The following is a 23,274-nucleotide window of genomic DNA, read 5'->3' on the forward strand; positions in this document are numbered from 1 at the left end:
ATCACAGTATACATGATCTGCCCTTACATCACGGTCTGTATGGCCCATCCATCACGGTCTGCATGGTCTGCGCTTACATCACAGTCTACATGGCCCACCCATCATGGTCTACATGGTCTGCACTTACATCACGGTCTGCATGGCCCACCTATCATTGTCTACATGGTCTGCGCTAACATCACAGTCCACCATGGTCTACATGGTCTGCATGGCCCACCCATCATGGTCTGCACTTACATCATGGTCTGCATGGTCTGCACTTACATCACGGTCTACATGGCCCACCCATCATGGTCTACATGGTCTGCGCTTACATCATGGTCTGCATGGCCCACCCATCATGGTCTGCATACTCTGCGCTTACATCACAGTCTGCATGGCCCACCCATCATGGTCTACATGGTCTGCACTTACATCACGGTCTGCATGGCCCACCCATCATGGTCTGTGCTTACATCATGGTCTGCATGGCCCACCCATCATGGTCTACTTGGTCTGTGCTTACATCGCGGTCTGCATGGCCCACCCATCATGGTCTACTTGGTCTATGCTTACATCGCAGGTTTACATGGTCTGCACTTACATCATGGTCTGCATGGCCCACCCATCATGGTCTGCATGGCCCACCCATCATGGTCTGCGCTTACCTCCTGGTCTGCATGGCCCACCCATCATGGTCTACTTGGTCTGGGCTAACATCATGGTCTGCATGGCCCATCCATCACGGTCTACATGGTCTGCGCTTACATCATGGTCTACATGGCCCACCCATCATGGTCTACATGGTCTGCGCTTACATCACGGTCTGCATGGCCCACCTATCATTGTCTACATGGTCTGCGCTAACATCACAGTCCATCATGGTCTACATGGTCTGCATGGCCCACCCATCATGGTCTGCATGGTCTGCACTTACATCATGGTCTACATGGCCCACCCATCATGGTCTACATGGTCTGCGCTTACATCATGGTCTGCATGGCCCACCCATGATGGTCTGCGCTTACTGCTTACACCATGATCTGCATGGCCCACCCATCATGGTCTGCATACTCTGCGCTTACATCACAGTCTGCATGGCCCACCCATCATGGTCTACATGGTCTGCACTAACATCACGGTCTGCATGGCCCACCCATCATGGTCTGTGCTTACATTATGGTCTGCATGGCCCACCGATCATGGTCTGCATGGCCCACCCATCATGGTCTGCACTTACATCATGGTCTGCATGGCCCACCCATCATGGTCTGCGTTTACATCATGGTCTGCATGGCCCACCCATCATGATCTACGCTTACATCACGGTCTGCATGGCCCACGCTTACATCACGGTCTGCATGGTATACCCATCACAGTATACATGATCTGCCCTTACATCACGGTCTGCATGGCCCATCCATCACGGTCTGCATGGTCTGCGCTTACATCACGGTCTACATGGCCCACCCATCATGGTGTACATGGTCTGTGCTTACATCACGGTCTGCACGGCCCACCTATCATTGTCTACATGGTCTGCGCTAACATCACAGTCCATCATGGTCTACATGGTCTGCAAGGCCCACCCATCATGGTCTGCACTTACATCATGGTCTGCATGGTCTGCACTTACATCACGGTCTACATGGCCCACCCATCATGGTCTGCATACTCTGCGCTTACATCACGGTCTGCATGGCCCACCCATCATGGTCTGTGCTTACATCATGGTCTGCATGGCCCACCCATCATGGTCTACTTGGTCTGTGCTTACATCGCGGTCTGCATGGCCCACCCATCATGGTCTACTTGGTCTGTGCTTACATCGCAGGTTTACATGGTCTGCACTTACATCATGGTCTGCATGGCCCACCCATCATGGTCTGCGCTTACCTCATGGTCTGCATGGCCCACCCATCATGGTCTTCGTTTACATCATGGTCTGCATGGCTCACCCATCATGGTCTGCACTTACATCACGGACTGCATGGCCCACCCATCATGGTCTACTTGGTCTGCGCTTACATTGCGGTCTGCATGGCCCACCCATCATGGTTTACATGGTCTGCGCTTACATCATGGTCTGCATGGCCCACCCATCATGGTCTGCACGTAATCACGGCCCGCATGGTCCTCCCATCATGGTCTACATGGTCTGCGCTAACATCACGGTCTGCATGGCACTCCCATCATGGTCTGCGCTAACATCATGGTCTGCATGGCCCACCCATCATGGTCTACATGGTCTGCACTTACATCACGGTCTGCATGGCACTCCCATCATGGTCTACATGGTCTGCGCTTACATGACTGTCTGCATGGCCCTCCCTTCATGGTCTACATGGTCTGCGCTTACATGACGGTCTGCATGGCCCTCCCATCATGGTCTACATGGCCTGTGCTTACATCATGGTCTGCATGGCCCACCTATCATTGTCTACATGGTCTGCGCTAACATCACAGTCCATCATAGTCTGCATGGCCCACCCATCATGGTCTGCACTTACATCACGGTCTGCATGGTCTGCACTTACATCACGGTCTGCATGGCCCACCCATCATGGTCTACATGGTCTGCGCTTATATCATGGTCTGCATGGCCCACCCATGATGGTCTGCGCTTACTGCTTACACCATGATCTGCACGGCCCACCCATCATGGTCTGCATAGTCCACCCATCATGGTCTGAGCTTACATCAAAGTCTGCTTGGCCCACCCATCATGGTCTCTGCTTACATCATGGTCTGCATGGCCCACCCATCATGGTCTACTTGGTCTGTGCTTACATCGCAGGTTTACATGGTCTGCACTTACATCATGGTCTGCATGGCCCACCCATCATGGTCTGCATGGCCCACCCATCATGGTCTGCGCTTACATCATGGTCTGCATGGCCCACCCATCATGGTCTTCATTTACATCATGGTCTGCCTGGCCCACCCATCATGGTCTGCACTTACATCACGGACTGCATGGCCCACCCATCATGGTCTACATGGCCTGCGCTTACATCACGATCTGCACTTACATCATGGTCTGCATGGCCCACCCATCATGGTCTGTGCTTACATCATGGTCTGCATGGCCCACCCATCATGGTCTCTGCTTACATCATGGTCTGCATGGCCCACCCATCATGGTCTACTTGGTCTGTGCTTACATCGCAGGTTTACATGGTCTGCACTTACATCATGGTCTGCATGGCCCACCCATCATGGTCTGCATGGTCTACCCATCATGGTCTGCGCTTACATCACGGTCTACATGATCTGCGCTTACATCACGGTCTGCATGATCTGCGCTTACATCACGGTCTGCATGGCCCACCCATCACGGCCTGCATGTTCTGCACTTACATCGTAGTCTGCATGGCCCACCCATCATGGTCTATGTTTACATCACGGTCTGCATGGCCCTCCCATCATGGTCTACATGGTCTGCGCTTACATCACAGTCTGCATGGCCCACCCATCATGGTCTGCGCTTACATCTCGGTCTTCGTGGCCCACCCATCATGATCTGCGCTTACATCACGGTCTACATTGTCTGCGCTTACATCACGGTCTGCATCGCGCACCCATCATGGTCTACATGGTCTGCGCTTACATCACAGTCTGCATGGCCCACCTATCATGGTCTACATGGTCTGCGCTTACATCACGGTCTGCATGGCCCACCCATGATGGTCTACATGGTCTGCGCTTACATCACGGTCTGCATGGCCCACCCATCACGGTCTGCATGGTCTGCGCTTACATCACGGTCTGCATGGCCCACCCTTCGTGGTCTACATAGACTGCGCTTACATCACAGTCTGCATGGCCCACCCATCATGGTCTGCATGGCCCACCCATCATGGTCTGCGCTTACATCATGGTCTGCATGGCCCACCCATCATGGTCTTCGTTTACATCATGGTCTGCATGGCCCACCCATCATGGTCTGCACTTACATCACGGACTGCATGGCCCACCTATGATGGTCTACTTGGTCTGCACTTACATTGCGGTCTGCATGGCCCACCCATCATGGTCTACATGGTCTGCGCTTACATCACGATCTGCACTTACATCACGGTCTGCATGGCCCACCCATCATGGTCTACTTGGTCTGTGCTTACATCGTGGTCTGCATGGCCCACCCATCATGGTCTACATGGTCTGCGCTTACATCACAGTCTGCATGGCCCACCTATCATTGTCTACATGGTCTGCGCTTACATCACGGTATGCATGGCCCACCCATCACGGTCTGCGCTTACATCACGGTCTGCATCGCCCTCCCATCATGGTCTACATGGTCTGCACTTACATTACAGTCTGCATGGCCCTCCCATCATGGTCTACATGGTCTGCGCTAACATCACGGTCTGCATGGCACTCCCATCATGGTCTACATGGTCTGCACTTACATCATGGTCTGCATGGCCCTCCCATCATGGTCTACATGGTCTGCGCTTACATCACGGTCAGCATGGCCCACCCATCATGGTCTGCGCTTACATCACGGTCTGCATGGCCCACCCATCATGGTGTACATGGTCTGCGCTTACATCATGGTCTGCATGGCCCACCCATCATGGTCTGCGCTTACATCACGGTCTGCATGGCCCTCCCATCATGTTCTGCGCTTATATAATGGCCTGCATGGCCCACCCATCATGATCTGTGCTTACATCACGGTCTGCATGGCCCACCCATCATGATCTGTGCTTACATCACGGTCTGCATGGCCCACGCTTACATCACGGTCTGCATGGTCTACCCATCATGGTCTGCGCTTACATCACGGTCTACATGGCCCACCCATCACGGTCTGCATGTTCTGCACTTACATCGTAGTCTGCATGGCCCACCCATCATGGTCTATGTTTACATCACGGTCTGCATGGCCCTCTCATCATGGTCTACATGGTCTGCGCTTACATCACAGTCTGCATGGCCCACCCATCATGGTCTGCGCTTACATCTCGGTCTGCCTGGCCCACCCATCATGATCTGCGCTTACATCACGGTCTACATTGTCTGCGCTTACATCACGGTCTGCATCGCGCACCCATCATGGTCTACATGGTCTGCACTTACATCACGGTCTGCATGGCCCACCCATCGTGGTCTACATAGACTGCGCTTACATCACAGTCTGCATGGCCCACCCATCATGTTCTGCGCTTACATCACGGTCTGTATGGCCCACCCATCATGGTCTACATGGTCTGCGCTTACATCACAGTCTGCATGGCCCACCCATCATGGTCTACATGGTCTGCGCTTACATCACGGTCTGCATGGCCCACCCATCATGGTCTACATGGTCTGCGCTTACATCACGGTCTGCATGGTCTGCGCTTACATCACGGTCTGCATGGCCCACCCATCATGGTCTGCGCTTACATCATGGTCTGCATGGCCCACCCATCATGATCTGCACTTACATCACGGTCTACATGGTCTGCACTTATATCACGGTCTGCATGGTCCACCCATCATGGTCTACATGGTCTGCGCTTACATCACGGTCTGCATGGCCCACCCATCATGGTCTACATAGTCTGCGCTTACATCACGGTCTGCATGGCCCAGCCATCACAGGCTGCATGGTCTGCACTTACATCACGGTCTACATGGTCTGCGCTTACATCATGGTCTGCATCGCCCACCCATCATGGTCTACATGGTCTACCCTTACATCTTGGCCTGCATGTCCCACCCATTATGGTCTGGGGCTTACATCACGGTCTGCATGGCCCACATTTGCAGGAATACGCCCTCACTAAACGTTCTCCAACCCCAGTTTCACTACTTCAGCTGCAAGGGTCGCTGCATGCACAATGCAAATTCATGCAAGTTACGTCATGCAAAGATCAGCCCTAAATATGTAACTCTCCCTCTGTTCTGACTATGTATGTTATTACTTCTGTACGCCTGGTGCAATTTCCTACATCTGGTCTTCTTTACCATGTATAACTATACAGTAATTCTCAATATATGTTTTTATCTTCTATGTATTACGGTCAGTATTCTAACCCTCCTCCTCTGCCTCCCCTAACACCTAGTCCTGCCGTCAGTCTTACCTGTATATAGTCCTTCCGTCAGTCTAACCTGTATATAGTCCTTCCGTCATACTCACCTGTGTATATAGGAGCTTATTCAGACCCGGTCGTTAGCTCTACGAGCTCGTAACCGGGTCGATGTTGCTCCAGTGCGCATGCGCACGACGGAGCCGGCTCCGTCGTGCACATGCGCGAGACCAAGCTAACGACGGGTGATCTATCGTTAGGGGTCTCGTAGCAGACGGGGCGAGCTGTCGATGTTGAGTGACAGCTCGCTCCATTTGCTGGGCGTGCTGGGGGCGTGCCTGGCCAAACGGAGGCGTTCCTGTCGGAACGCTTGCTGTTTGGGGGCAGCCCCACTGACATCATCTGTGATGTCAGTGGGAAGCTTCCTGCTCAAACAGAGCAGGAAGCTCCCTGGGTCTTAAGGTTGACGAGACCCTACCTTAGGGTCTCGTCGTAAGCCCCGATGACCATCACCCTTAGCGGTTGTTAGAGCTGTGGGTGTTAACCCACAGCCTAACGACGGACATGGAGGCGGCCGTTCAGGATGCAAGCGGCTGCCCTGTTTCAGAACGACCGCTTGCATCCTACGACCGCCTCTGAATGAGGCCCATAGTCCTGCCGTCAGTCTCACCTGTGTATATAGTCCTGACGTCAGTCTCAACTGTGTATAGTTCTGCCGTCAGTCTCACCTGTGTATATAGTCCTGCCGTCAGTCTCACCTGTGTATATAGTCCTGCCGTCAGTCTCACCTGTGTATATAGTCCTGCCGTCAGTCTCACCTGTGTATATAGTCCTGCCGTCAGTCTCACCTGTGTATATAGTCCTGCCGTCAGTCTCACCTGTGTATATAGTCCTGCTGTCAGTCTCACCTGTGTATATAGTCCTGCTGTCAGTCTCACCTGTGTATATATAGTATTGCTGTCAGTCTCACCTGTGTATATATAGTATTGCTGTCAGTCTCTCCTGTGTATATATAGTATTGCTGTCAGTCTCACTTGTGTATAGTCCTTGTCACAACTCTCGGACAGATTGTAGATTCGGCCCGTATTTAGGGAATTTTCTAGACCTATGCCTGAGACGCGGAGTGTAATGTGCCGGCAGTATTCACCAGGGACCCTCGCAAGAAGGTATGGACTTGGCTGCGTCCGACACACAGGTCGCGGCTCCCAGGTTAGGTTCCCTTATACAGGTACTGGTGGACACTGGATGAGGTGCAGAAGAATAAAGTAGTCAACAGGCCGGGTCAGAACCAAACAGACGAGACGGTACCAGGGAGCAGATGTAAACATTTCACAGGGAGCAGCCAAGATCAGAACCAGATATCAGGAGCAGTACAAGGGGTCAGACGAATTCGGAGTCACAACAAGCCAAGGTCAAGATCAGGATAACAGGTGAGTACTAGGAACGCTGGAGTATGGTATGGAGCCTATACTCTGGCACCTGTCTGGTGCCAGAGGCTTCCTCTTATAGAGGAGGTTCAAATCTCGCACCAAATTATTATTATTATTATCATTTATTTATATGGCGCCACAAGTGTTCCACAGCACCTTACAAAGTACATAAACAAATTGTAGACAAGTGACTTACAGAACAATACAATACAGGACATGGATAATATATATTGCTACATTGGTGACCATATCACCTAGATAAGCAACAGAGCATAAGCAACCAAGTGTTAGGTGCCCTAGTGGTGAGTAAGAAATAAATTACACTATAGTAAGGAGAAGCACAAGAGGGTAGATGGCCCTGCTCGTGAGAGCTTACATTATAAAAAGGTGGGGGAAGACAAACTGGGTTGACACAGATGGGGTAAATGTGACTTCACGTTTGGTGCGCCTGTCCCTTTAAATTTCTTTGCAAGATGGCGCGCATGCTCCTAGGAGAGCCGCAGCCGCCTGCACTTCCAGCCGGCATGCGGGGGACCCGGAGCGGACGTCATGGCAGCAGGCACCGGGGAGTCCCCATCTGCCGCAGATTACAGTGCTGCCTGACCCGGTAAGTGGTAGCTGGTGTTTGTTGGGAAACTTCCGGTGGAATTTCTGAAGAAGCTGAGGCGCATGAATGTCAGAAGCCTTGACCCAGCAACGTTCCTCAGGACCATAGCCCCTTCCAATCTACTAGAAACGGAACAACTCCTCTAGAAACCCTAGAGTCCAGAATCTGTTTCACTTCATATTCCTCTTGATGGTCTACCAGAATCGCAGAAGGAGAGCAGCAAAGAGTTGAGAAATGATTGAGCACCAAGGGCTTGAGAAGAGAAACGTGAAACACATTGAAACTTCCAAACACTCTAAGAATACCCAAACGATATGCCACTGAGTTGATCCAATGAATCTGGGAGCAATTTTCATTGTCGGAACCTTAATCTCAGATGTTTGGTTGACGGCCAGACTCACCAGGAGCCAGCTCCGAACCCCTCCTCCTTCTCCTATCTGCAAACAGCTTGTACCTTGAAGAAGCTCTACACAAATTCCTCTTTACCATCTTCCACACCCTAAAGAATCGATTTACTGTACCACGTACGTCTGGCAGTGATACTGGCTGAAAGCCTGGTAACTCGGGTAACACTGGATGCAGACCATACTGAACAAAGAATGGAGAGTGTCCCGATGCCTCATGGTACAGGTTGTGAGTAAATTCAGCCCAAGGTAGCAGAGAGACCCAGTCATCTTGATTGGCTGAAACATACATCCTAATTCATTTTTCCAATTCTTGGTTTACTCGTTCAGTCTGGCCATTACCCTGAGGATGATAGGCCGAAGAAAAGCTCAGATTGATGCCAAAGCACCTGCATAATGCTCTCCAGAACTTAGAGGTAAACTGTAGTGCTCTGTCGGAAACAAATTCCTTAGGAAATCCGTGTAACCTAAAGATTTCTCTTACAAAAATCTCTGCCAACTTTGGTGCTGAGGGTAGACCTTTCAAAGGAATAATGTGAGCGGCCTTGGAGAACCTATCCACCACGACCAGAATTGTGTTGAACCCTTGGCATGAAGGCAGATCAGCTGCAAAATCCATGGAAATGTGAGTCCAAGGGCAATCAGGCACTGATAGTGGCAACTGGGAACCCGATGGAGAGTGTGGTGGAATCTTATGCTGAGCACAAATATGACAGGCTGCCACAAAGTCCTTTACATCTTGACGGATAGTCGGCCACCAGTACCACCTGAGGATCAGTTCCAAGGTATTTTTGATGCCTGCATGCCCACTGAAACGTGATGAATGCGCCCACTGAAGTAGTTTAGCACAAAGTTCTGAGGCTATGAATGTTTTCCCCAGTGGAATCTTGACCCTATTGGTGGCTGCTAAGAAACAGGCAGGGTTTAGGACGGCCTTATCCTCCTTTACTTCTTCCATTTCAGCAGAACTAAATGCTCGAGACAGGGCATCGGCCTTGATGTTCTTATTACCCGGCCGGTAAGTAATCACTAGATTAAATCGATCGAAGAACAACGACCATCTGTCCTGAGGTACGTCAAATTCTTATGATCAATGTAGACTGTTTCAGGGAATTTGGCTCCTTCTAACAAGTATCGCCATTCTTGTAGAGCCAGTTTGATGGCAAGTAGTTCCTTGTCACCAACAGCATAATTCCTCTCCGATGTAGAGAACTTTCGGGAGAAGAACCCACAGGAGTACCACTTATTTCCTTTGTCTCTCTGTGACAGGACTGCCCCAACCCCAATCGTGGAAGCGTCCACCTCCAGAAAAAATGGTTGGTCACAATTAGGTTGTCTCAGGATGGGTGCTGAAAGGAAGTGCTGCTTTAAATGGACAAAGGCTTCCTCTGCCTCAGTTGACCACTCACAAGTGTCCTGACCCTTTCTGGTAAGAGCAGTGATGGGAACAGCGATGGAAGAGTAGTTCCTGATGAATTGGCGGAATAGCTGCAAGCTTCTCGGGGTCCATTCGAAGGCAGGAACCTGAGATTATGTACCCCAGAAATGTCAGTTCATTTTGTTCAAAAGAGCATCTCAAGTTTGCAGAAAGTAATAAAAGGAAACGGGGAAATGGGAAACTTCTGCACTAGTTGATGCATTGTTAAATTATAGACCATAAAGGCAAAAAAGAGAAAAATACCCCAATTTGTAGGTCACCAATTATATTATTGATAGAATAGTTGGGGGTGCTGCCTAGGGACACTAAACAATTGGATGAGAAAAAAAAGGAGAGCAAGAATGTCCTCTTAGTTGGCGCACTAATGAATCTCAATAAAATATAACTTTTATTGAAATAATTAAAAGAACAGAACTAAAGTGAAATGAAATATATTATCAGTAACATCATTACAAAATTAAAAATAAATTAAATGTAATAAATTGTATGTGTCTCTATAAGTATTTTAAATCATGAGTCCTATATGTCCACCTGAAAGTACACCTTCTATATATGTGAATACTTCTATATTGCTACTGGGAGAACAGGTTATGTTTTTCATCCACATTAAGCAAAATAAGTGTTGTGCTGCATAGACAAAATTAGCTATTCACTGGTGTGAAAAATAATCGAAAATTGTACACACAATATTTATGATATTGGTGTATTAATACCAAGAGAGTGGCGCAACAGTGAGTATAATAGCTAGTAAATGAAAAATATCATTACCTTAATTAGAAACAGGATTTCTGCTAGAATAATTAATGTCTGGAGACTGATAAATATCTACCAGTATGGAATCTAATATAGCGGTTGAGATACTGCAATAGTTACAGTTAATCAATAGTCTCTTGAAAAAGAAACACTGTTACAGACACTATTGCAATAGATTTGCCTGTATGTATGGAATAAGGCACCACAAGATATAATATATGGATGATTGTACTGCTCATGTGCTACTCCCCAGAGAGAGCAATGCACAATACATGAGGAGGATGATAGATTAATTAATACCCGTTAATTAGAAAGAATTGATATTCATTCATACCCATAATTGGGTTAGGGTATATTGTATAATATATATATATATATATATATATATATATATAGCCTCACTCGTGGGTTTGAAGTTGCCAACTAAATTAGTGCAGTTTGATAAGGAGGACTGCTTTCTCTAAATAAGGCCCTCATTCAGAGCCGTACGCTCTGAGCAGAGCGCACGCTCTGAATGAGGGCCGGGCTCCATTTTCATGGAGCGTCCTCCTGGACGCTCGTATAGCTGTGGGTCACCACCCACAGGCTATACGAGCGTGCATTTTGATGGCCGCGATGGTCGTGACCATCGCGACCATCGAAATTGCGAGCCGGAGCCTGCGGTTGAGGTTTTCAACCGCAAGCTCCGGAGTGATTTTGGCTCTATCAGAGCCAAAATCACTCCCACTGACATCACTAGTGATGTCAGTGGGCCGGCTTCTGACGGGAGGCACGCCCCCGGCACGCCCACCAAAGGGGGCGTGCTGTCAATTAACATTGACAGCACGCCCTCTTTGATCGGACACAACGAGCGAAGGAAAGTCCTTCGCTCGTCGTGTCTGGCGCATGCGCACGACGGAGCTCCCTCCGTCGTGCGCATGCTCAGTGCAGACCATTGACCCACTTGCGAGCGGACAGCCGCTCGCGAGTGGGTCTGAATCAGGCCCTAAATCGTTAATTTAGAGACTATTGAGCAACTGTAACTATTGCAGTATCTCAACCGCTATATTAGATTCCATACTGGTAGATATTTATCAGTCTCCAGACATTAATTATTATAGCAGAAATCCTGTTTCTAATTAAGGTAATGATATTTTTCATTTACTAGCTATTATACTCACTGTTGCGCCACTCTCTTGGTATTAATACACCAATATCATAAAAATTGTGTGTACAGTTTTCGATTATTTTTCATACCAGTGAATAGCTAATTTTGGCCCTGATTCAGAGCCGGACGCTCTGACCAGAGCGCTCGCTCTGAATCAGGGCCCACCTCCATAAATATGGAGCGTCCTCCTGGACGCTCGTATAGCTGTGGGTCACCACCCACAGCATATACGAGCATGCAGGATGATGGTCGCAATGGTCTTGACCATCGCGACCATCGAAACTGCGAGCAACAGCCTGCGGTTGAGTTTTTGAACCGCAAGGCCAGGAGTGATTTTGGCTCTATCAGAGCCAAAATCACTCCCACTGACATCACTAGTGATGTCAGTGGGGCCGGCTTCAGACGATAGGCGTTCCCTTGGGAACGCCTAAGTCTGGCAGGCACGCCCGCAGCACGCCCACCAAAGGGGGCGTGCTGTCAGTCACCATCGACCGCACGCCCCCTTTGATGAGACACTCCGAGCGAAGGAAAGTCCTTCGCTCGGCGCGTCTCGCGCATGCGCACGACGGAGCTCCCTCTGTCGTGCGCATGCGCAGTGCGGACCATCGACCCACTTGCGAGCGGACAGCCGCTCGCGAGTGGGTCTGAATGAGGGCCTTTGTCTATGCAGCACAACACTTATTTTGCTTAATGTGGATGAAAAACATACCCTGTTCTCCCAGTAGCAATATAGAAGTATTCAAATATATAGAAGGTGTACTTTCAGGTGGACATATAGGACTCATGATTTAAAATACTTATAGAGACACATACAATTTATTACATTTAATTTATTTTTAATTTTGTAATGATGTTACTGATAATATATTTCATTTCACTTTAGTTCTGTTCTTTTAATTATTTCAATAAAAGTTATATTTTATTAAGATTCATTAGTGCGCCAACTAAGAGGACATTCTTGCTCTCCTTTTTTTCTCATCCAAGTTTGCAGAAAAGCTGATTAGCTCGGAGACGAGACAGCACCTCACAAACATGTTGGCGATGACTTGCTATATCTTCAGAAAATATTAGGATATCATCCAAGTATACCACTACGAATTTATACAACAGATCCCGGAAAATGTGATTCATGTATTTTTGAACACAGCTGGGGCGTTGCTTAATCCGAAAGGCATTACTAAGTATTGGTAGTGGCAATCTTGAGTGTTAAAGGCCGTTTTCCACTCGTCTCCAGATTGGACTCTGATTAAATTATAGGCCCCGCGAAGATCTAGCTTAGTGAAAATCTTTGCCCCCTTAACCTGATCAAAGAGTTCTGAAATCAGAGGTAGAGGGAACCTATCCTTGATGGTAATTGCGTTTAGGCCCTGGTAATCGATGCAAGGTCTCAAACCCCCATCCTTCTTTTTAACAAAAAAGAGACCAGCTCCAGCAGGTGATTTAGACTCTCTGATAAATCCACGTTCCAGGTTCTCTGTAATGTATTCAGTAACTGCCTGGGATTCGGGAAGTGGGAGGGGAAAAATTATTCCACGAGGTGGGACCTTTCCAGGCAATAAATCTATAGCGCAATCCCACTCCCGATGGGCAGCAAGTATCTCCGCGGCCTCTTTGTTGAACACATCTCTGAAGGACTGGTATGGAGCCGGAAGCTGATCTTCCAAAGAGACAACGGAGGTCCGAATGATGCGATGATGTGGTTTGACAGACAATAAACAAGACCCTCGGCATTGAGAACTCCATTACAGGATTTGAGGCTCTCTCCAGTCTAAGACAGGGGCATGCTTGCGAAGCCAAGGAAGACCCAGGATAACAGCACTTTCGGCTGACGGGAGGATATAGAATGTTATTGATTCCCGATGAAGAGCCCCTATTTGCATGGTGATTTCTGTCATCTGTGAGTGAATGGTAACCATGGGAAGTTTACTTCCATCCACGCCAATGATGCCAAGGGGTATTTGCAGTGGCATGCTAGCACTACCTAACTCTTGGACCTTAATAGCCGTGATGAAATTGCCATCGGCACCTGCATCTAAGAAGGCTTTGACTTCTTCAAAGGAATTTCCAACGACCAGGGTTACAGCGATGGAAAGCTGGGAAGTAACTTGTTTTTTTGGGGTGTATTTCAATGCACCTAAACTGACCACCCCTCAATCATTTAGGCCTTCTTGTTTCCCGGATGCTTTGGACAGCCAGAGAGGAGGTGGCCCGATTCGCCACAGTACAAGCAAAGTTTATTTTTGAACCTCCTTTCTCTTTCTGCGGCAGGAAGAGATTTCCCAATCTGCATGGGTTCTTCTGCAGACTCAGTAGGTGCCATGAATCGTGGGGCCAGCTTAAAAGTGAAGCGATGAGACTGTTCCTTTTCTCATGCTCTCTGTGGCGAAGGTCTACTCGGATACACAAGGAGATCAAGTTGTCCAAGGAAGTTGGCAATTCCCTGGATGCAAGGACATCTTTAATTTGATCCGACAGTCCCTGCATAAATGCAGCAACCAAGGCTTCAATGTTCCACCCCAATTCTGAAGCAACGGTTCGGAACTGTACGGCATACTGTCCTGCAGATTGGTTCCCCTGTTTTAGCTGCAAGATGGCCACCCTGCCACCCTGCGGAGGATACTCGCCCAGGTTCATCAAAGACCTTCTGAAAGGCTCTCAGAAACTCAGCACTGCTGTTGACAAGCGGATCATTCCTTTCCCACAATGGAGAGGCCCAAGCCAATGCTTGACCTGACAATAGCGAGATTATATAAGCCACTTTTGTCCTATCTGAAGGGAAACTTGCTGCCTGGACTTTGAACTGGATCGAGCACTGATTCAGGAATCCATGACAGCCTGTCGAAGCCCCTGCAGCTGGTGCAGTAGTTGATGGACCTGATTGTACCAAAGGTGCTTGAGCGACACCGACTTGCTGCATCAGTGTCTGCAAACACTGCATAATCTGAGCCTGGTCTTGTTCCTTCTCGACTCTAGCAAGTAAGTGATTGAGTAGGTCTCGTGGTGATGGATTACCAGTAGCATCCATGTTGTTGGCCAAATTATTCTGTCACAACTCTCGGACGGATTGTGGATGCGGCCAGTATTTAGGGAATTGGCTAGACCTATGCCTGAGGCGCGGAGTCTGATGTGCCGGCAGTATTCACAAGGGACCCTTGCAAGAAGGTATGGACTTGGCTGCGTCCGACACACAGGTCGCGGCCCTCAGGTTAGGTTCCCCTATACAGGTACCGGTGGACACTGGATGAGGTGCAGAAGAATAAAGTAGTCAACAGGTCGGCTCAGAACCAAACAGACAAGACGGTACCAGGGAGCAGATGTAAATGGGTCACAGAGAGCAGCCAAGGTCAGAACCATATATCAGGAGCAGTACAAGGGGTCAGACGAATTCGGAATCACAACAAGCCAAGGACAAGATCAGGATAACAGATGAGTACTAGGAACACTGGAGTATGGTATGGAGCCTATACTCTAGCACCTGTCGAGTGCCAGAGGCTTCCTCTTATAGAGGAGGTTCAAATCTCGCACCAAATGTGACTTCACATTTGGCGCGCCTGTCCCTTTATTTTTCTTTGCAGGACGGCGTGCGTGCACCTAGGAGAGCCACGGCCGCCTGCACTTCCAGCCGGCATGCGGGGGACCCGAAGCGGATATCATGGCAGCAGGTGCCGGGGAGTCCCCGGCCGCTGCCCGCCACAGATTCCAGTGCTGCCGGACCCGGTAAGTGGTAGCCAGTGTCCGGCGCACTATGACAGTCCTGCCATCAGTCTCACCTGTGTATATATAGTATTGCCGTCAGTCTCACCTGTGTATAGTCCTGCCGTCAGTCTCACGTGTGTATAGTCCTGCCGTCAGTTTCACCTGTGTATATATCGAATTGCCGTCAGTCTCACCTCTGCGTATATATAGTATTGCCGTCAGTCTCACCTCTGCGTATATATAGTATTGCTGTCAGTCTCACCTCTGCGTATATATAGTATTGCTGTCAGTCTCATCTGTGTATATATATATATATATATATATATAGTATTGCCGTTAGTCTCACCTGTGTGTGTATATATATAGTACTGCCGTCAGTCTCACCTGTGTGTGTATATACTGTAGTATTGCTGTCCGTCTCACGTGTGTGTATATAAAGTATTGCCGTCAGTCTCACCTGTGTGTGTATATACTGTAGAATTGCTGTTCGTCTCACCTGTGTGTGTGCATATATAGTATTGCCGTCAGTCTCACGTGTGTGTGTGTATATATATAGTATTGCCATCAGTCTCACCTGTGTTTATATACTGTAGTTTTGCCGTCAGTCTCACCTGTGTGTATATATAGTATTGCCGTCAGTCTCACCAGTGTGTATATATAGTATTGCCGTCAGTCCCACCTATAGGGTCAGACTCACCTGTAAAGTATATAGTGAAGGGCCACCAACAGTCTGTGTTGGGACATTAAAGAAACTGGAGGAAGGTGAGATCTTAGTGATGGTGATGGTCGGGTTGGGGTCGGTGCAGTTCTCCAGGGTGAAGTTATGGACAATGGCACCTATGGGTGAACTCTCAGGCAAAGTGACAGTGGCCGGCAAGCCCCCAAATTCCACTAGAACAGAAGGAAAATCAGAGAATTACCAGCTTGTCCTGGCAGCTCATCTGTGGTGTCCTGAGAGGTAGGGGGAGAGAGATCTCAGGGCAATATAATGTGTAATCACTACTGATATAGCCTATTGGGGTGTGGTCACATAATATAACGTGTAATCACTACTGGTATAGCCTATTGGGGTGTGGTCACATAATATAACGTGTAATCACTACTGGTATAGCCTATTGGGGGGGTGGTCACATAATATAACGTGTAATCACTACTGATATAGCCTATTGGGGTGTGGTCACATAATATAACGTGTAATCACTACTGATATAGCCTATTGGGGGTGTGGTCACATAATATAACGTGTAATCACTACTGATATAGCCTATTGGGGGGTCACATAATATAATGTGTAATCACTACTGATATAGCCTATTGGGGTGGTGGTCACATAATATAACGTGTAATCACTACTGGTATAGCCTATTGGGGGTGTGGTCACATAATATAACGTGTAATCACTACTGATATAGCCTATTGGGGGGGGTGGTCACATAATATAACGTGTAATCACTACTGATATAGCCTATTGGGGGGGTGGTCACATAATATAACATGTAATCACTACTGATATAGCCTATTGGGGGGTGGTAACATAATATAACGTGTAATCACTACTGATATAGCCTATTGGTGGGGTCACATAATATAATGTGTAATCACTACTGATATAGCCTATTAGGGGGGTGGTCACATAATATAACGTGTAATCACTACTGATATAGCCTATTAGGGGGGTGGTCACATAATATAACGTGTAATCACTACTGATATAGCCTATTAGGGGGTCACATAATATAATGTGTAATCACTACTGATATAGCCTATTAGGGGATCACATAATATAACGTGTAATCACTACTGATATAGCCAATTAGGGGGTCACATAATATAACGTGTAATCACTACTGATATAGCCTATTGGGGGATCACATAATATAACGTGTAATCACTACTGATATAGCCAATTAGGGGGTCACATAATATAACGTGTAATCACTACTGATATAGCCTATTGGGGGTGGTGGTCACATAATATAACGTGTAATCACTACTGATATAGCCTATTGGGGTGGTGGTCACATAATATAACGTGTAATCACTACTGATATAGCCTATTGGGGGGGTGGTCATATAATATAACGTGTAATCACTACTGATATAGCCTATTGGGGTGGTGGTCACATAATATAACGTGTAATCACTAATTGGTAAATACCGCTAACGGGAAACGGCCTATCTGGCCTGACGCCGTACATTGCTGGGGCTAGGCCAGACCTGAGATCACTGGTAAATACCGCTAACGGGAAACGGCCTATCTGGCCTGACGCCGTACATTGCTGGGGCTAGGCCAGGCCTGAGATCACTGGTAAATACCGCTAACGGGAAACGGCCTATCTGGCCTGACGCCGTACATTGCTGGGGCTAGGCCAGGCCTGAGATCACTGGTAAATACCGCTAACGGGAAACGGCCTATCTGGCCTGACGCCGTACATTGCTGGGGCTAGGCCAGGCCTGAGATCACTGGGAAATACCGCTAACGGGAAACGGCCTATCTGGCCTGACGCCGTACATTGCTGGGGCTAGGCCAGGCCTGAGATCACTGGGAAATACCGCTAACGGGAAACGGCCTATCTGGCCTGACGCCGTACATTGCTGGGGCTAGGCCAGGCCTGAGATCACTGGTAAATACCGCTAACGGGAAACGGCCTATCTGGCCTGACGCCGTACATTGCTGGGGCTAGGCCAGGCCTGAGATCACTGGTAAATACCGCTAACGGGAAACGGCCTATCTGGCCTGACGCCGTACATTGCTGGGGCTAGGCCAGGCCTGAGATCACTGGTAAATACCGCTAACGGGAAACGGCCTATCTGGCCTGACGCCGTACATTGCTGGGGCTAGGCCAGGCCTGAGATCACTGGGAAATACCGCTAACGGGAAACGGCCTATCTGGCCTGACGCCGTACATTGCTGGGGCTAGGCCAGGCCTGAGATCACTGGTAAATACCGCTAACGGGAAACGGCCTATCTGGCCTGACGCCGTACATTGCTGGGGCTAGGCCAGGCCTGAGATCACTGGTAAATACCGCTAACGGGAAACGGCCTATCTGGCCTGACGCCGTACATTGCTGGGGCTAGGCCAGGCCTGAGATCACTGGGAAATACCGCTAACGGGAAACGGCCTATCTGGCCTTACGCCGTACATTGCTGGGGCTAGGCCAGGCCTGAGATCACTGGTAAATACCGCTAACGGGAAACGGCCTATCTGGCCTGACGCCGTACATTGCTGGGGCTAGGCCAGGCCTGAGATCACTGGTAAATACCGCTAACGGGAAACGGCCTATCTGGCCTGACGCCGTACATTGCTGGGGCTAGGCCAGGCCTGAGATCACTGGTAAATACCGCTAACGGGAAACGGCCTATCTGGCCTGACGCCGTACATTGCTGGGGCTAGGCCAGGCCTGAGATCACTGGTAAATACCGCTAACGGGAAACGGCCTATCTGGCCTGACGCCGTACATTGCTGGGGCTAGGCCAGGCCTGAGATCACTGGTAAATACCGCTAACGGGAAACGGCCTATCTGGCCTGACGCCGTACATTGCTGGGGCTAGGCCAGGCCTGAGATCACTGGTAAATACCGCTAACGGGAAACGGCCTATCTGGCCTGACGCCGTACATTGCTGGGGCTAGGCCAGGCCTGAGATCACTGGTAAATACCGCTAACGGGAAACGGCCTATCTGGCCTAACGCCGTACATTGCTGGGGCTAGGCCAGGCCTGAGATCACTGGTAAATACCGCTAACGGGAAACGGCCTATCTGGCCTGACGCCGTACATTGCTGGGGCTAGGCCAGGCCTGAGATCACTGGTAAATACTGCTAACGGGAAACGGCCTATCTGGCCTGACGCCGTACATTGCTGGGGCTAGGCCAGGCCTGAGATCACTGGTAAATACCGCTAACGGGAAACGGCCTATCTGGCCTGACGCCGTACATTGCTGGGGCTAGGCCAGGCCTGAGATCACTGGTAAATACCGCTAACGGGAAACGGCCTATCTGGCCTGACGCCGTACATTGCTGGGGCTAGGCCAGGCCTGAGATCACTGGTAAATACCGCTAACGGGAAACGGCCTATCTGGCCTGACGCCCGTACATTGCTGGGGCTAGGCCAGGCCTGAGATCACTGGTAAATACCGCTAACGGGAAACGGCCTATCTGGCCTTACGCCGTACATTGCTGGGGCTAGGCCAGGCCTGAGATCACTGGTAAATACCGCTAACGGGAAACGGCCTATCTGGCCTGATGCCGTACATTGCTGGGGCTAGGCCAGGCCTGAGATCACTGGTAAATACCGCTAACGGGAAACGGCCTATCTGGCCTGACGCCGTACATTGCTGGGGCTAGGCCAGGCCTGAGATCACTGGGAAATACCGCTAACGGGAAACGGCCTATCTGGCCTGACGCCGTACATTGCTGGGGCTAGGCCAGGCCTGAGATCACTGGTAAATACCGCTAACGGGAAACGGCCTATCTGGCCTGACGCCGTACATTGCTGGGGCTAGGCCAGGCCTGAGATCACTGGTAAATACCGCTAACGGGAAACGGCCTATCTGGCCTGACGCCGTACATTGCTGGGGCTAGGCCAGGCCTGAGATCACCGCTTTGCCCTCGTGATGCACATATTTGAATGTTTGCTGATTTGCTTTTCTTAATGAGGAACATTATATTGCTTTTTGTTTAATAAATGTTGAATTATTACTGTTATCTACCGCACTATTATAGTTACTGAATATATATATATTTTTATTGGTAATGTCCATTTTACTTTTAATACCAGTGAACCCTTAATAGCGTTGTGTCTTTTTTCCTCCTGTACTATCACCCTTATGGGAGGCCGACACCCCCTGCGTTCCAGCTGCTTTGCGCTCCCTAGGCAGCGCCAGTGTGGGTTAGTTTTTTTGCTGTGTATGAAATATGACAGTTAGCAGCTGATTGGTTGGCGCTTTATCTCGCTGCAAGGCTTAGTACATAGACCCCTGAGTGATTGCACTGGAAGGACAGCTGGTTATCACTCTGTATACAGTTATGTATGTACTTGTTGGTTGTTGTTACATGTGTGTTCTAGAAGATGTGATGAAGTAATAGCTGTTATACATGTGTGTGTACCTGTCATGTCTGTGTGTTGGTGTTATACATGTGTGTGTACCTGTCATGTCTGTGTGTTAGTGTTATACATGTATGTACCTGTCATGTCTGTGTGTTAGTGTTATACATGTGTGTGTACCTGTCATGTCTGTGTGCTAGTGTTATACATGTGTGTGTACCTGTCATGTCTGTGTGTTAGTGTTATACATGTGTGTGTACCTGTCATGTCTGTGTGTTAGTGTTATACATGTGTGTGTACCTGTCATGTCTGTGTGCTAGTGTTATACATGTGTGTGTACCTGTCATGTCTGTGTGTTAGTGTTATACATGTGTGTGTACCTGTCATGTCTGTGTGTTAGTGTTATACATGTGTGTGTACCTGTCATGTCCGTGTGCTAGTGTTATACATGTGTGTGTACCTGTCATGTCTGTGTGCTAGTGTTATACATGTGTGTGTACCTGTCATGTCTGTGGGCTGTTATACATGTGTGTGTACCTGTCATGTATGTGGGCTGTTATACATGTGTGTACCTGTCATGTCTGTGTGCTGGTGTTATACATGTGTGTGTACCTGTCATGTCTGTGTGTTAGTGTTATACATGTGTGTGTACCTGTCATGTCTGTGTGTTAGTGTTATACATGTGTGTGTACCTGTCATGTCTGTGTGCTGTTATACATGTGTGTGTACCTGTCATGTCTGTGTGTTAGTGTTATACATGTGTGTACCTGTCATGTCTGTGTGCTGTTATACATGTGTGTGTACCTGTCATGTCTGTGTGTTAGTGTTATACATGTGTGTGTACCTGTCATGTCTGTGTGCTAGTGTTATACATGTGTGTGTACCTGTCATGTCTGTGTGCTAGTGTTATACATGTGTGTGTACCTGTCATGTCTGTGTGCTAGTGTTATACATGTGTGTGTACCTGTCATGTCTGTGTGCTAGTGTTATACATGTGTGTGTACCTGTCATGTCTGTGTGTTAGTGTTATACATGTGTGTGTACCTGTCATGTCTGTGTGTTAGTGTTATACATGTGTGTGTACCTGTCATGTCTGTGTGTTAGTGTTATACATGTGTGTGTACCTGTCATGTCCGTGTGTTAGTGTTATACATGTGTGTGTACCTGTCATGTCTGTGTGCTGGTGTTATACATGTGTGTGTACCTGTTATGTCTGTATGCTGTACATGTGTGTGTACCTGTCATGTCTGTGTGCTGGTGTTATACATGTGTGTGTACCTGTCATGTCTGTGTGCTGGTGTTATACATGTGTGTGTACCTGTCATGTCTGTGTGCTAGTGTTATACATGTATGTACCTGTCATGTCTGTGTGCTAGTGTTATACATGTGTGTGTACCTGTCATGTCTGTGGGCTGTTATACATGTGTGTGTACCTGTCATGTCTGTGTGTTAGTGTTATACATGTGTGTGTACCTGTCATGTCTTTGTGTTAGTGTTATACATGTGTGTGTACCTGTCATGTCTGTGTGCTGGTGTTATACATGTGTGTGTACCTGTCATGTCTGTGTGCTAGTGTTATACATGTATGTACCTGTCATGTCTGTGTGCTAGTGTTATACATGTGTGTGTAGCTGTCATGTCTGTGGGCTGTTATACATGTGTGTGTACCTGTCATGTATGTGGGCTGTTATACATGTGTGTACCTGTCATGTCTGTGTGTTAGTGTTATACATGTGTGTTTACATGTCATGTCTGTGTGTTAGTGTTATAAATGTGTGTTTACATGTCATGTCTGTGTGTTAGTGTTATACATGTGTGTGTACCTGTCATGTCCGTGTGCTGGTGTTATACATGTGTGTTTACATGTCATGTCTATGTGTTAGTGTTATACATGTGTGTGTACCTTTCATGTCTGTGTGCTAGTGTTATACATGTGTGTGTACCTGTCATGTCTGTGTGCTAGTGTTATACATGTGTGTGTACCTGTTATGTCTGTGTGTTAGTGTTATACATGTGTGTGTACCTGTCATGTCTGTGTGCTAGTGCTGTACATGTGTGTACCTGTCATGTCTGTGTGCTGGTGTTATACATGTGTGTACCTGTCATGTCTGTGTGCTGGTGTTATACATGTGTGTGTACCTGTTATGTCTTTGTGCTGTTATACATGTGTGTGTACCTGTCATGTATGTGGGCTGTTATACATGTGTGTGTTTGGTTTAAAAATAAAGGGGAATGGAGAGCTTGTTGCACAGGTAAAGTAAGGGGAAAACATTTTGTTGTAGATAATAAAGCCGCTATTCCCTAATAACCTATTATTGATCATGTATTGGGTATTGGAGGTGATCACTACAGTTGGGTGAGGTTATGTCAGATTCAGAAGAGAAATAACTGTGTTGTGTGAGCAGTCTTTTAGAAATGAAAGTATATTGAATTTAAAACATAACTTTAATACATCATAGGTAATAAATATCTCTATCGTACTAGACAAGTTTCAAGACACAAATGTAAAATTCTTAATACACACTATTTCCAATACGTTAGTCCCCTTTGGGACTCAAGACACATATACTCGCTATATATATATATCTCACTCACAACTCAGGTCTGTTTCCCCTGCCGCCGGGTCACTCCCCGATTCTGCCAGCATTCTCTGTCACATCCCAGACGCACAGGCTTCAGTGTTTCTCGGCCTGCTAGGCCTCAAGCAAGATCTAAGCCTGCTACAGAGTACTGCAGTGACAAGTCCCGATCAC

The 23,274-nt window shown here is 48.3% G+C and overlaps 1 protein-coding gene across 1 annotated transcript in view; it reads right to left on the reverse strand.

The window, feature by feature from the left end:
* The window catches only part of LOC148431177 (cadherin-related family member 4-like), a gene marked incomplete at its 3' end in the record, with an annotated part of 102,388 nt that extends 79,152 nt beyond the window's left edge, over window positions 1-23,236 (reverse strand). Inside the window, exons 1-2 of the mRNA XM_088466239.1 lie at window positions 23,117-23,236; window positions 16,175-16,368 (exon numbers count right to left, since the gene is read on the reverse strand). Coding sequence (XP_088322365.1) covers window positions 16,175-16,368; window positions 23,117-23,168 — 246 coding nt within the window. The remainder of the gene's footprint in view (window positions 1-16,174; window positions 16,369-23,116) is intronic.
* Window positions 23,237-23,274: the final 38 nt, after the last annotated feature.

The sequence above is a fragment of the Taudactylus pleione genome, unplaced genomic scaffold (genome assembly GCF_031769625.1).
Source record: "Taudactylus pleione unplaced genomic scaffold, aTauple2 ptg002710l, whole genome shotgun sequence".
Classification (NCBI taxonomy): Eukaryota; Metazoa; Chordata; class Amphibia; order Anura; family Myobatrachidae; genus Taudactylus; species Taudactylus pleione.